This window comes from Sitodiplosis mosellana, unplaced genomic scaffold (genome assembly GCF_009176505.1).
Source record: "Sitodiplosis mosellana isolate CC-2019 unplaced genomic scaffold, AAFC_SMos_1.0 Smas_scaffold_17, whole genome shotgun sequence".
Taxonomy (NCBI): Eukaryota; Metazoa; Arthropoda; class Insecta; order Diptera; family Cecidomyiidae; genus Sitodiplosis; species Sitodiplosis mosellana.
In genome coordinates, this window is record NW_022595259.1 from 886541 (window position 1) to 900324 (window position 13784).

At 32.9% G+C, this 13784-nt stretch overlaps 3 protein-coding genes across 4 annotated transcripts; all 3 read right to left on the reverse strand.

Moving 5' to 3' along the window:
* Positions 1-532: 532 nt before the first annotated feature.
* Positions 533-3454, reverse strand: LOC129568221 (serine/threonine-protein phosphatase 6 regulatory ankyrin repeat subunit B-like). 2 transcript variants are annotated; one of them, XM_055445869.1, is made up of 9 exons: positions 3316-3454; positions 3160-3243; positions 2900-2925; positions 2710-2808; positions 2516-2611; positions 2349-2423; positions 986-1108; positions 800-889; positions 533-702 (listed from the first exon to the last, which is right to left on the reverse strand). In XM_055445869.1, the coding sequence occupies exons 2-9, from the start codon at positions 3213-3215 to the stop codon at positions 554-556; spliced, it is 714 nt and encodes a 237-aa protein (XP_055301844.1). In that variant the 5' UTR covers positions 3216-3243; positions 3316-3454; the 3' UTR covers positions 533-553. The 2 variants fall into 2 exon arrangements, with proteins under 2 accessions (XP_055301844.1, XP_055301845.1); XM_055445870.1 differs by having other exon boundaries at positions 3160-3223; positions 3316-3342.
* A 4495-nt stretch (positions 3455-7949) lies between these two features.
* Positions 7950-8992, reverse strand: LOC129568223 (ornithine lipid N-methyltransferase-like). The gene is made up of 2 exons (XM_055445871.1): positions 8721-8992; positions 7950-8565 (listed from the first exon to the last, which is right to left on the reverse strand). Exons 1-2 carry the CDS (start codon positions 8898-8900, stop codon positions 8053-8055), a joined length of 693 nt encoding a protein of 230 aa, XP_055301846.1. The 5' UTR covers positions 8901-8992; the 3' UTR covers positions 7950-8052.
* Positions 8993-9702: 710 nt separating this feature from the next.
* LOC129568224 (uncharacterized) lies at positions 9703-10538 on the reverse strand. Its single transcript, XM_055445872.1, has 4 exons — positions 10484-10538; positions 10203-10320; positions 10101-10139; positions 9703-10029 (listed from the first exon to the last, which is right to left on the reverse strand). The coding sequence occupies exons 2-4, from the start codon at positions 10315-10317 to the stop codon at positions 9728-9730; spliced, it is 456 nt and encodes a 151-aa protein (XP_055301847.1). The 5' UTR covers positions 10318-10320; positions 10484-10538; the 3' UTR covers positions 9703-9727.
* Between the last annotated feature and the right edge of the window lie 3246 nt (positions 10539-13784).

Consider the following 13784-nt stretch of genomic DNA (forward strand, 5'->3'; position numbering starts at 1 on the left):
TATTCAGCCTTCTTTTGGAAATCATGTTGAATTACATTTCGTGTAACCATGCTCAGATGCTAACTGATCGTTCATTCCAAGTCAACCAGTATATCTATGATATATTGTGGTATAAATTGCCATGTGATCAACAGAAAATCGTCGGAATGATCATTAATCGCGCTCAAATTCCATTTCATCTGCACGGCTACCAAATTTTTACATGCTCCATGGAAACGTTCTTGAAGGTAACACCACTCTTTCACTTTGCTTCTATGGTTCTTATGAATAGTATGGTTCTTATTTTTCAGATGATTCGAGCATCTTTTTCGTATTTTCTCGTTTTAAATGAGCTAAAAAATGCAAATTAGAAAAAGAAACCCACTCACCATAAATTGTAAATCAAAAGTCCAAAAAATGGGACAAAATCTCAAACAAAAAAATCATAAATAAAATTTAAATACTTAATAAATACTAAAGAATGTAATGTTTGTAATATTGAAAATGTTTTTAAAAAATACAATGAATTTGTTTATAAAAAGCCATACAAACTGAGTTTAATTATTATGACTAATCAATTTTTTGGTAGAAGCTCCAAATCATAATTCGAAATCAATACAAAACGATTCGTTTGTACTCGCCATGAATTACGACGTAGTTTATTGGCCTTCTCCTTCTGTTTTTTAATTGCGTTGTCAAATATGGCGATGACCTTACTGTAACCTTAACAAAATATGATGGTAGTTATTAGTCACTTGGTGTCATGCCATCAATATTGTTTTTGATTGTGAAGTGACAAAAATTATTTGTTCAAACTTACGAGCATAATCACGTGGTGTTCGTCCCTTGTTATCTTTAGCAAAAATATCAGCTCCTTTTTCAATGAGAGCTTTTACTGTTTTCTCTCTGCCTGCAATTTTATTCAATACAATCATTGTTTAAACAATGTTTCTCAAGTTTACCTCAGGTACCTACCAATAACTGCAATGTATGAAAAATTATTTACCTAAAAATGCGGCACAGTGTAGTGGCGTCTTTCCCAATCGATCCCTTGCGTTGATTTGCGCTCCATTGTCAATTAAAACTTCGGCGCATTTTGAATGTCCAAGAGACGCTGCAGCATGTAACGCTAGAATTGAAATTCCCCGTTTGGAGTGAAACACCGTCCAACACATGTTTTCGCACAAGAGAAATTCCGATTGCTTGTTTTAGAGGACCAAAAACCAAGCACTTTTGCATCATTAGTTTGTTCGAAACCACGTCTAGATTTTTTTTTATCGACACATATAAGACAAAATTTAGGCTAAAATGAGCAAATCACAAACATGAGCTTCGATTTGACAGGTAAAGCAAATAATTTCTACCTTTTCTGCCTTTCAACATCTAGTATGATCCTTTACGAACATTTTGGGTACTTACATGACCAAATCGAGTGATGTTTTCACATATTTCTGGCCTCATATTCGGTTGGTTCGATTTCAACTCTGGAGGAATCGACTTTTGGCCAAAAATCCTTAAGTATAGGCTTTTCAAGGATAGTATCTTGGCGCAAAGTTTTTTTTTCTCGAAAATATGTGGAGTCTACCCAGACAAAAACTCTCAGAATTGACTTTTTGAGGTACCTCCCGAACAAAAGTAACGTTTTTCATGGATTTTACTATGAAAATATCAATTTTTGTTCGGAAGGTACCCCAAAAATACACTTTTTGGATGAGTTTCTTAGTAAAAAGTTATTTTTTTCGAGAAATATTGTGAATCTTCTCACACAGAATCTCTTGCAAATGATTTTTGAGGTACCTCCCGAACAAAAAATGATATTTTCATAGCAAAATGCATGAAAAACGTAACTTTTGTTCGGGAGGTACCTCAAAAAGTCAATTTTGAGAGTTTTCGTCTGGGTAGACTCCACATATTTTCGAGAAAAAAAAACTTTGCGCCAAGATACTATCCCTGAAAAGCCTATACTTAAGGATTTTTGGCCAAAAGTCGATTCTTTTAGAGTTGAAATCGAACCAACCGAATATGCGGTCAGAAATATGTGAAAACATCACTCGATTTGGTCATGGAAGCACCCAAACTGTTCGTAAAGGATCATACTAGATGTTGAAAGGCAGAAAAGGTAGAAATTATTTGCTTTACCTGTCAAACCGAAGCTCATGTTTGTGATTTGCTCATTTTGGCGTGAATTTTATCTTATATGTGTCGATAAAAAAAAATCTAGACGTGGTTCCGGTCATTCAAATGATGCAGAAGTGTTTGTTTTGAGGTCCTCTAACAAACGCAATCGGAATTTCTCTTGTGCGAGAAAAAAAGTTGAAATTTGTCGAACGGTGAAATCAATCGAAATGAATTGTTTAAAATAAGAGCACCTGATAAGCCAGAATAATCTCGTACATCAAGACTCGCATTGTGCCGTGCCAAAACTTTGATAACTCTGTCATGTCCTGTAAGATTATTTAGGTTATTTTTATAAACATCCTTTCATTCTGCACAAGATATCAATATTTCGATTTTTTTTCACGTGTATATCTCGTACCTTTAACAGCAGCCAATAAAACCATATTGAATCCGTTGACTTCTTTGTTCACATCAGCTCCATTGCTTGCCAACACATCGACTATATTGGGGTGGTCTGGGAGGGAAATTAGGAAATTGTTGTACTGTACATTATCCCTTGTGAAGTTTCTGAAAATTTCAATGTTGGTGAATACAAAAATAAAAAATGAATACCCATTCGAACGGCGAGATAAAGTCCAGTTTCTCCATCAGCGTTTACGCTGTTCACGTCCACACCACTAGCAATCAATTTATTGACAATTCCTAAATTACCTAGATTCACGAAAAAAAAGTTACATTTTGGAACAGAGACATTTTTCCAAATTGATAAAACTGTCTAATTTGCGAAACTTTGTAAACTCACCAAAGTAGGAAGCTTGAAATATTGTCCTTCAATGAGAAAAAATGATAGAAACAACACAACAAATAATCAAAATTTATTACAAAGAACCGAAGGATTTTGAACATTCTTTATTATTTTTCAAGTGAAGAGTAAAATTCTAATTCAAGTGACATGTCAAAAGCAAAAAAAATTGTTTTTTTTTCTTTCAATCAGTCATAGTTTCAAAATATGTTGCATGGACTTCTTGATTTATATTTCACGATTGAATGCACTTCACTCACCGACTTACGGCATCCACAAAAACGACACTCAAGCAAAGCACGATGAAAAGCCTCATTGTTTGCGCTTTTCAGAACAATAAAAATCTGAATTCAAAATGTTTGTAATTTGTAGTAGAGAAGTGAATTGGTTATGTACATATACAAGTAAAAAGTCACCTTATAACGTAGTATACCGTACCGTCCACCGATCACGAATCACTAAAATGAAACTGGATCATTTCAGAACTTCGAATGACTACGTCGAAGTAATCACTTCGATTTCTATTACAACCGAGTGAAACAACAGCTGAGTGTGTTATTGCTGTAGCAATTGAAAAAGGTATTCAATGATAAAAACGATGTGACTGAGGTTCTCTTAATTTGACACATGACCTTCAAATAGATGCCTTAGTATAAACATTATGCAGAGGCCAGTCAGTATACGACACCAAATTGAGTTAATTGAATAAACAATAATAATCTTAATTTTGACATACGATGTGTGCGAGTTGCCGAAATATTTGCTTATTATGAATCAAAGTGTGAATTGACGTTACAAAACCAAAATACCATCACTTGATGTTTATCGAACGCTGAAATGCACGATTTTCCATCATAATTATGAAAAATGAATGAAAAACCTTGGGTTTGATTTCGGAAATCGAAACATGTGTTTGGATACGTGGGAAACAAGAAATTGCGTTGATTGGAAATTGCTCATTTCGACAAAATATTTCCATACGCAGAAACTCGATTTCTCTGTTCAACAACAGTCGTCTTCGTAAACACGCTCGAACGAAAAACAAAAATATGCAGATTTCAGTATAAATGAAATCAATTGATGATTACTTGACGCACAAGCAATAATAAATCAATAAATATTATTTTCTGCAATAACTTCAGCACATTACCTTCGACATCAGCATAACTTTTGTAGCTACATATTTCGACCGGAGCTTCGAACTTATTTGTATGGTGAATAGGGCGGGTCGATTTGTAGGGAGTGAAAAAAATCGACCAAATACCTATGTCAATAATACTTTGTCAATCAAAAACAAGAAAAATGTTAGCAAAGAATTTCTGAGCAAAAAAAAGAAAGTTCATATTCTTTTTCGGTATTTTTTCAAACGTTTCTAAAATGTTATTAAAAATGGGTTTTCATATTAATACACTGGGTATATTTTTATAAATAATTGAAATATTTTTTAACCAGAATGCTTGAAATATGTACTCATGTACTTATGCATACTTTTAGCGCGTTCCGCAACGAATGACAACCGACTACGCGGTCCCCGTTGTAGTTTGACAGTTCGGTTTCATGGCTCTGGCCACCGTTGAATTGTGAGAGTATATTTATAAAATTGAATGTTCGTCTGTGTGTCTATCTCTCGTAAATGTTCGTCGCTTTTTTGAATTTATCATTGTTGTTATGCAAGCCGTTTGATTTCTCTTGACCTGGAAAAGGTTTTTAAAAATGCGGTTTGTTTTGATGTTCGTAATTCATTTTACAAAAGTTCGAGAAAAAAAATCTTTTCTTCTGGTTGTTATATGTATTGAAAACCATGAGTTATTTAAGTCGTTCATAATCTCTGGACACACGGCGATATCATTTTGATGTATTTTAACGGAAATTTTCAAAATGTAAAACATATGTTAATAAATTAAAATAAATGTTGTACCACCAACCAATTCGTTTTGAAAATAGTGAAAAGTTCGACTTGGCGCAAATCAAAATCAAACGAAACTGTTCGGAGAGATATTTTTAAAAACAAATCTAGCAATTTGCGGAGATGATTGCTCAAGTCGAAAACTCTCTCGCCAAAACGAGTTCCATCGAAATGGCTGGTGTTAATTTCCACTGTCTGGAATAAGTTTTCGAGTACAGTACGCCCTCGTAAATTAGAACTCGGAGAATTAGAATTCCTCCGAAATTAGAAGTGAATTTCGGGTTAGAACATTTGTATGGAAAAATTCTAATTTGCGAGGTTTCTCATTTTTGCTTGAATTTACATGGAACATAAACCGAATATCGTATAAAAATATAAAGAATAATGACAATTCTTGATAAAAATACAGTTTGCATTCTATTAGCGGTCAAGCAGAATTGATAAAAACAAGTGGTCTAATATTTGATTCGCCATAAGATTTGTGATTTGTGTACACCAATTATGTACACTTATTTGTATGTATACAAAATGATAAAATATTCTTTTTACTGTTACTCGGTCAATAAGAACAGCTGCTCAATATTCAGTTCGTTGAACATAAATAAACAGATAAGTGCATTTCTGCGATAGTCATCAAAAAATCGTAGTAAGTCACAAACAGATTACATGCAAAAATATAATCGATGAACAGATCGGTTTGGACTTGTTCAATCCGAGAATGCAAATGCGCAAAAGCAACTAACGGATTATTTCAAATAAAATCAAAAATTAATATTCCTTATATAAACACAAACAGTCATAAGTAATAAGTTTTGTTTTGACTCATTTTTTTTCTTCTACGTTTGTAAACAAACTATTTATCATCATTAAAATACTTGTAATAAGCATGTATCGCACGAATATGATTAGAATTATGATGTTTTTGATTAAACAATCAATTTCCCTTATCAATTTTGGTTTTGCTATTGGATTTTTGATGAAAATGAAAAAACCTCCGAAATTAGAATTCCTCGTGAATTAGAATTGCCCTCGGGACATTTCGATTCTAATTTACGAGGGCGTACTGTATTTGAATACAGATGATCTTGTGAATGTGGTAAACAGGGGATGTTCGAAGTAGCAACGGACCGGATTTTGATAAGAGATTTGGGAAAGTGCTTGCAGTTCTTTCATTGCTTTGGTCGTCTGATTATTGTAGTTCAGAATGTTTGATAACGCGTTCAATTCAATATTCAATTTATGTAGAAAAAAATATGTTTTTTGCTGTTTAATCTCAATCAATTACACGCTTTGTTCACATCGGTTCGAAATGGAATAGCACACGACTGAGATTCAATTCTAATAAAAACTTATTTCATACGATTGCTTGGAATATAACAAAAAATCATCATTGTATTAATTCATTCGTTCATTTTTTCCAAACTTGACGCGCTCATGGAGCTCCAACTAATTGCAATGAAATTTGCCGATGAGACATAAACAAAGCGAGTCACGATCGTTATCAATGAATGACTTTTTTTTGGAAAATAAAAGCAACGAAGTAAAAAATGGAAGTCCCGTCAAATAACATTTTTCTCAGATATCAGACATATACGTGATTCATCCATACCAATTAAAATTTGATTTTTCTTTTCTTTTTCTGTACTTCTGAAAATGTCATAATAAATTGAATATGAGGACAATGTGGCAAATATATTCATTTGATTTATACATTTCTATCCCAATTAAATCACAGGAACAACTGTTGTTTGTCATTCGATGAGACCACCCAGCTCATTGTTTGTGCATTCGTTTGCATTCATACATCACTTTGCAGAAAATCCTACTTCGAACAATCGTAAATAAATGAAAACATGTGATGATTGCATCAGAATTACGTTCTGCGGATCACTTGACTCGAAAGTTGTCAGCAAACGTCTTAAAATAAACATTAAATGCAATACATCCCAAACCAACTCTATATTCATATTTCAGCACAACACGTCTAATGAACGTCGTTCAACTTACCGTTCAATGTAATTGAAAGCATCGAATGATAGTTCGACAATCGCATGTTTTCCATTGCGAACGGTTTCAGATCATTCGTAATTTTTCTAATTTATAAACTGTGATAACAGTGCCTAAATTGAAAATGCCATCGGACGATGTTGTTTGCTTAGCTTATTTCGATTTGTGTTCATCATTTGAACCGATTTTGTAGTTTAAATATTCAAATTTAGTTCAAGCAACACATTCTTCAGATTTAACACACGTTCATTTGTTTCCAAGTGACTGTTGATCCAATGAGTTCTCGTTGATACGCAAATCAAAGTGATTCCATGAAGTGACACACAACATATTATTCATGTCATGAAACAAATCACGTCTCTCATCTAATTAATCGACTATTTTTTGAACGACTTCGTTGCTTGTGTTGTTTGAGTTCCTTTTCGCAATTTTGAGATAAAGTTGCCTATTTTTCATCAATGACTGGGAAAAAAAAATCGCGAGTTCATTTGATAATGAAAAAATCAAACGCCACAGAAAAAATATCAAATTCAAAAATTGTGTTTTTTATTCGCGTGTTGACGCCATACAATTTTATGCCTGCCATTGTTCAATCGTATGATTTCGAGCAGGCCAAAGAGTCGCTCATTTTGTTTTCGCAGACTATTTTTCGAAATTTTGTGATAAAGACTGGGATTTTTTTTTCTGTTTTGTGTGATTGAAATATTTTTCGAGTTCATTTTGATGCGGAAAAATATGGAGCGGAAGAAAAAAAAATATCATGATGACTTTTAAAAAATGTATTTTGGACGGCACTCAACGACTGATGCAATCGGATTTTTTCATTGCAACGTTTGAATATTTTTCAAAAATCTGAAGAAAAAAAACTTATACCAAGAACATAACAACATTTCCAATATTTTTTTTCTAGACGAATTTCATGGAAACATACGCTGTTCAATGTCAATCGATCGAAATTTTGTGGACGAATTTCATTCAATTATTTAAATTGAATGTCAATAATGCTGTACTTGAATTCAAAAAATTGATGAATATGCGAATGAAGGAGAAAATGTCAGTTTTTTCCAGAAGCACAATTTTTCTTGCATACTTGCAACTTGTTGAATTAAACTCAATGAAAGAATATAGAACTTAGGATGTGGAAAAGTGGCATTTTTATTCAAATAACTTAGCAATTATGTACAAAATATTTTTTTAATAAACCTTATTAATTGATTCTAATATCTAAACGATTTCAAGCTCAATTATAAGCAAAAAAGAGTCTAACTGGTGGTACATTGACAATTTCATAGCTGCGATCGATGTGTTTGAAGTATGGTTTCAAAAAGTCCAAGATTTTGCTTCTGTATTGATACACCAAAAACTTTCCGCCGGGTTTCAAAATGGATTTGGTGGCTTTGGCGATTTCGTCGGCAACCTTTGGTGGCATCGTAGAGAACGGAATGCTCGAGCATACATAATCGGGTTGGCCCAAATTGTGTTCACGTAGCACCTCTTCGACATCGGCAGCCGAACGACCGGAGGCAATAAGACGCTCGTCGTGATACTCATTTTTCAAGAAAGCGATCAAATCCTCATTTATCTCGAACACCAAGAGCTTTGCATCTTTGCGCATTCTTCGCAGAATTTCAATAGATATATTACCGACACCAGCTCCGTATTCGACGATCACTTTTGCATTCTCAAAATCAATTGGAGCCAATACTTTCTGCACCACGAATTGTGAACTAGGAAAGATCGCGCCCAACATTACCTGTCAATGAAAAATAATTGATGTTTTATAAAAACTGAATGAAAAGGGTTTCATTTCGAAAAATCGGTGAATGGAGTTCACTTCTGAATTCGATAATTGAAACTTTTTAATCAAACGTATTTAAATTATCCCCCAAAAAATTGATTGAAACTTACCGGTTCTTTGAGAAAATTCTTTGCGAATACCAAAACTTGCTTGCGTTTGGATGGTAATTTCGCGATTACGTTGCCTTTGTCATCGTAAATGAACTCTTCTGTTCCCACGGCAATCTCGAACAGTCCTTTGATAACGTGAAAAGCGTAAAACGCGAATTTCGACATCACTTCCAAAGCCATTTTTCACTTGAAATATTTTATAAGCACTCTTCAGTTTTCAGCTAAAATAATTCACACAGAGTTCTTAATCGAAATATGTTTCGCGCGTACTTTTCAACGGTCAGATTTAAATTGGAGCCTTGTTCCACTTACCACCGTTTTTATAGCGTATGTTGATTACGCTGAAAAAATACATTTTTTTAATCAGTTCCATTTTTTCTAATCGGTTAAACAAAATTTTGAGTCACACAATGAGTTGACGATTTCGCGTGAGATCGGTCGCATTGCGAAACTACGGATGATCGCAAGTGTATTTTGATCAATTCAAACGAAGATGTTAATAGGATTTAACGACAGCACAAAACTTTCAAACATTTCAAATTCCGTTTCATTCGAAATGACGGTCATCAACTTTTGGGCGTAATAGTACAATTCAGAGTTGTTTGTTAAATAATTGCCAATTTTGACTCTATTTTTTCTGTTCAAGTTTTTATTTTATGAATTGTACATATTTTTCGCAATTAAAAAGAAAAAAAGAAAGTTTGGTTCAATGGTTGGATTTACTAAATAATTTACTAAAACTATTGTGTTTTTGGGCCAAAGTAAAACTAAAATGTGAAAAAAACAATTGAGTCTGAATGTTTGATGTATACGTCATTTGGTGATGTTGAAATTTTGAGGATTTTGATAAGAAGTTTTTTTTGACTTTTGTCAAAATTTTCACAATAGACATTTTGATTAAGGTCGGAAAGATTATATACAAATAATCCAATAACACTTGAAAACTAAATAAATAATATATCACAATTTGTAACAATTTTGAATGGAAATATGAAAATATGAAAATATCATGATGTCGGTAGCTTCTTCATCGGAATGATATTCACTTTGGTTTTTGTCGAAAGCACATCATATATGGATTTGTTGAAACGCAAAATTCTAAATGAACCAAAGCCACGATCACTAGAGTTGCAAGTGTTGGTAATCAATTGAATTTCGGCATCAAGGTAGAAAGCCCACATAAGCGGTTTAAACAGACGTTCCACATTGGTGTAGTTTTCTCCATCCAAACTATTGACTTTGATGTACATGTTGCCATTATGCGAAAACCTCATGCTTTCTATTCGCCCGGGCATACAATGACCTTTTGCTAATGGGATGGGGACAAAAAATAGAACATTTTAATAAAAGCATGGAAGAATAGTGGATCAATTTTCTCACAATCATTCTGAGGCAACCTACTATACCACTGATTCCGCCCTGTGAAAAAAAAACGAAAAATTCACCCGGCGAAATGTTTTTCATTTCATGCGAACTGTGTACCTTTATTGAACCACTCATGTATATATTTGAGGCTATCACCTACACTATTGAAGTACTGGCAATTTACAACGCTGATTACCAACAAAATCACAAATAAGTCCAGTTTGATCGTCATTTTCTAAATCAAAAGAAAAAAAGTTCGAAGTCTAATCAGTACAAAAATGTTGAATAAAAATTCAACTAAGCAAAATGATTTTGAAATGATTAAAAAACTAGATATCGAAAAGGCACTTTTTAAGAAAATATTTCAATTTTCTTCTAAAATTAAAAAAAAAACTCACTGTTTGTTCAGAGAAATTTTATGAAATCAGGAGAAACACACGGTTGAAAATCGATTTAAATACTGTTACTTTCCTAAATGTTGTATGACCTTAAATATATTGAAAACGTTTCCCACCCACACGATCCAGTAAAGCAGAGCATTTTGTTACTGTAGTCATTGACTGCGCAAGGCACATTCCAAAACAATGAAACAAACTGAAAACAAACCGATGAACGATGACGTTAGTTCCATGTTGTTTCAAAGGAAATACTATAGTCATCTCTACAGCATGTGTAAAACAATTTCATTTGTCACATTTTTTTTTGGGATTTCATGGAAATTTCATGAAACGAATGAATTTCGTCATTATTTTTTTAAAAAAAGAATTCGGAATGATTTATATGTAAAATATCTGATGCATGCATTTTTGTAATGCAGCTGCAGCTCTTGCCCATTTGGGCAGTTCTAAATCCCAAATGGGCAGCTCAAAACTCAAAAATGGGCAGTGTTTTACTTAAATTTTCTTGAAAATGAGCAGCTCTAAAAATTTCTTAAAATAATGCATGATCTGATGTGATGACATCTTGAGTGAAAATTATGTTCTATCAATTGTATATACCAGAGATGGAGTGAATGTATATCAATGCATCGTATTATCTATACTGCGTACAGACAGGTATATATACATTGATATACCTTCGCATTAAATAACGCGTTCGCTGGCACCAAAGTATTAGCTGACGCGTACGGTCAACGCAATATACGTTTTAGCATATACCGATACACATTTACATACACTTGCGGTAAACGATGAACCATCTCTGGTATATACAAATTGGCATCAATTCAAGTTCAACAGATTTTGACTCAAGACAATCGTGATGAAATTCAAAGTGTAGAAATATGCCTAACTGAACAAATCATATTCGCATGCTCACAACCAAAACAGTCACATTTTCTATGAATGATTTAATCCTCGTTTGTAAGAGAATCATCCCTGATTATTTGAAGAGTTGACTGTTTTAGCAATGAGTGGATGACTGAATTACAGAATGATGAATCTTGCTTCGTTCAAAATATCTCGGATTTTCAGCATCAAAAATGCAAAAGGATCGACAGTGTAACAGTCAAACAAGTCTCTATATACTACACTTTACTTCAAGCGTTCATGCGCGCGTTCATTAGTTAAATCTCATCTGTTTGTCCACTATAGTGATAACAGTGATAATTGATAAAAGCTATCAAGGCCATTATCTCCTTACTGATAAGAGATAAGTGATGACTGTCTGCGACAAAATTGTAGCCTTCAATGAGATCTAAAACTTTGCTGAACAAAATTCTGCTCCGTTGATAAGGGGTTCGAGTTATGGGAGAAAAACCGAAAAAACTCAAAAAAATCCGTATAGAAAAATATCAATTTTTCCCACTGAAATTTTCTTCATTTCTTTTTGGGTGGATTCGAATTCTGCGGCCTAAAAAAACCATGAAAATGGCTGCTTTGAACAAAAATTTACTTTTGGTGGAAAAATACGTTGAAAAATTTGATTTTTTTTCGATACGTGAACACTACTAGAAAATTTTAATTCTGAGATTATTCGATTTTTGTCATCAGCATAGTCAATCTTAAAGTAATTTGAGGCGCTGAGTTCAAACTTGGTGTTAAAAATACACTTGGAACCATGTATTTTTGTTATATGGCTGAATTTGTTTTTTAAAAAAACAATGTTTTTGTACTAACAATTTTTTAAAAAGCAATATTAGCTATTTTTTGACAACGGATTCGTGTTAAGCGTCCCAAAAAACCCTAAAAATGATATGTCACCAGATTCGATTTGAATAACCTATAGGTTTTCTATCAATATATGTTGTGTCCTTGTTTGACATTTCCTACGTTTTCATGCACAGATTTTAGTAGAACCAAAATTAAAATCAGAAATGATTCATATTGAAGCTTCACTTCATTTTTACCTTTAAAGTTAAATGATAATTAAGTTTTGGAGACAAAATTAAGTGTCATTCATTTTTCACGCTTTTTCTAGAGTAGAATGATTGAATTTCTACATCTTTTTTTATTTAAAACAACAAAAATACTTTTCACAATTTTATTTCGCGAAAAAAATAAATAAAAATTCAACAAATTAAAATTAAACAACATTTGAAAGATAAAAATGCGTTTTTGAAGTATTTTTTCATTTTATGAAAATCAATCGTGTTGATACACAGGTTCGATTTGTGGTGATTCGTCTCGAATCATTTTGAACTCAGCAAAACCGCCATTTGATTTATTACATTCACTTGTATGAAGCTGAACCATGCTATGCGATGCAAATGCAAACAGAAGAGGTAATTGCATGTTTACAACGAATTTGTCCGAAACATGGTAGGTTTGGCTAAAATTAATCCCATTCAACTCTATTTGTATTTCACCATCGTTGAAAAATGTCATCGAGTTTATACGGCCAGGCTTACAGGCAGCTTCCGATGCGAAAGCTGAGGAAATGAACGTACAAATTTTGAAATATTCAGATTGTTAGATATATAAAGAAGCAAAGTGTTCGAATTAAAGTAAATCAGTATCTCAATCGCAAAGGCGTTGAAGAGAAAACATAAATCATGCTCACCAATATCGAATAGAAAAATAGCCAAAATCAAGCAGCACTTCATTGTAATTCAGACGAATCTTAACACTTTAACGAATACACTGAAAGAGATGCGCAAACTTCAAAACTGAATTATTCAACAGATTACAAGCCGATTTTATTCCATTTTTATTTTGTCCCCTCTCAATCCAATACGGGTTTCTCAAAGCATGATATGCTTGACATGGCAAATGAATTGAAAGTAAAAATGAAAAGTATTATCAAGAACTCACTACGAATTCACTTGTTCATCAGAAAATTATTTTTGTGTGAGTACATCGTGACTAAAAATATATTTCTTCCTTGTTCAACAAAGCAGACTGATGATTAATAATAAAAGTATATTTGCATGACATGGCAAAACGAACTTATTTAAATATGAATTGAAATTTTATCGAGATGTTGAGTCAACCATGAAAGATCATATTTCTTTATTAGCATAATCAATTTTGGTTCAAATTCGAACTAAAGAAGTCTTAGTAAATTTTTTATAATCAATTTGTCGAAAGAAAGGCTTTTTCTCAAATTAATTCATTAAGAAAATGGAAGTGTTTTATTTCAGTTTTAAATAAATTGTCCAATTCTATAAACTAATCGTTCATTGTCTATATGAAATCATGGTAAATTCTCTGAATTCTCTGTAAGTAGAACTACAATCCGTTGTGTGAATCATCACTTTTT

Bases quoted from the DNA above. Each gene is read 5' to 3' on its own strand.
- LOC129568223 (XM_055445871.1), bottom strand. From the start codon at position 8,900: ATGGCTTTGGAAGTGATGTCGAAATTCGCGTTTTACGCTTTTCACGTT. The intron at 8,566-8,720 runs GTAAGTTTCAAT...TTTCATTGACAG, and splicing joins AGAATTTTCTCAAAGAACCG to GTAATGTTGGGCGCGATCTT.
- LOC129568224 (XM_055445872.1), bottom strand. From the start codon at position 10,317: ATGACGATCAAACTGGACTTATTTGTGATTTTGTTGGTAATCAGCGTT. The intron at 10,140-10,202 runs GTACACAGTTCG...TTTTTTTCACAG, and splicing joins ACATGAGTGGTTCAATAAAG to GGCGGAATCAGTGGTATAGT. The intron at 10,030-10,100 runs GTGAGAAAATTG...CCATCCCATTAG, and splicing joins TAGGTTGCCTCAGAATGATT to CAAAAGGTCATTGTATGCCC.
- LOC129568221 (XM_055445869.1), bottom strand. From the start codon at position 3,215: ATGAGGCTTTTCATCGTGCTTTGCTTGAGTGTCGTTTTTGTGGATGCC. The intron at 2,424-2,515 runs GTACGAGATATA...ATAATCTTACAG, and splicing joins TTTATTGGCTGCTGTTAAAG to GACATGACAGAGTTATCAAA. The intron at 703-799 runs GTAAGTTTGAAC...TATTTTGTTAAG, and splicing joins AACACCACGTGATTATGCTC to GTTACAGTAAGGTCATCGCC.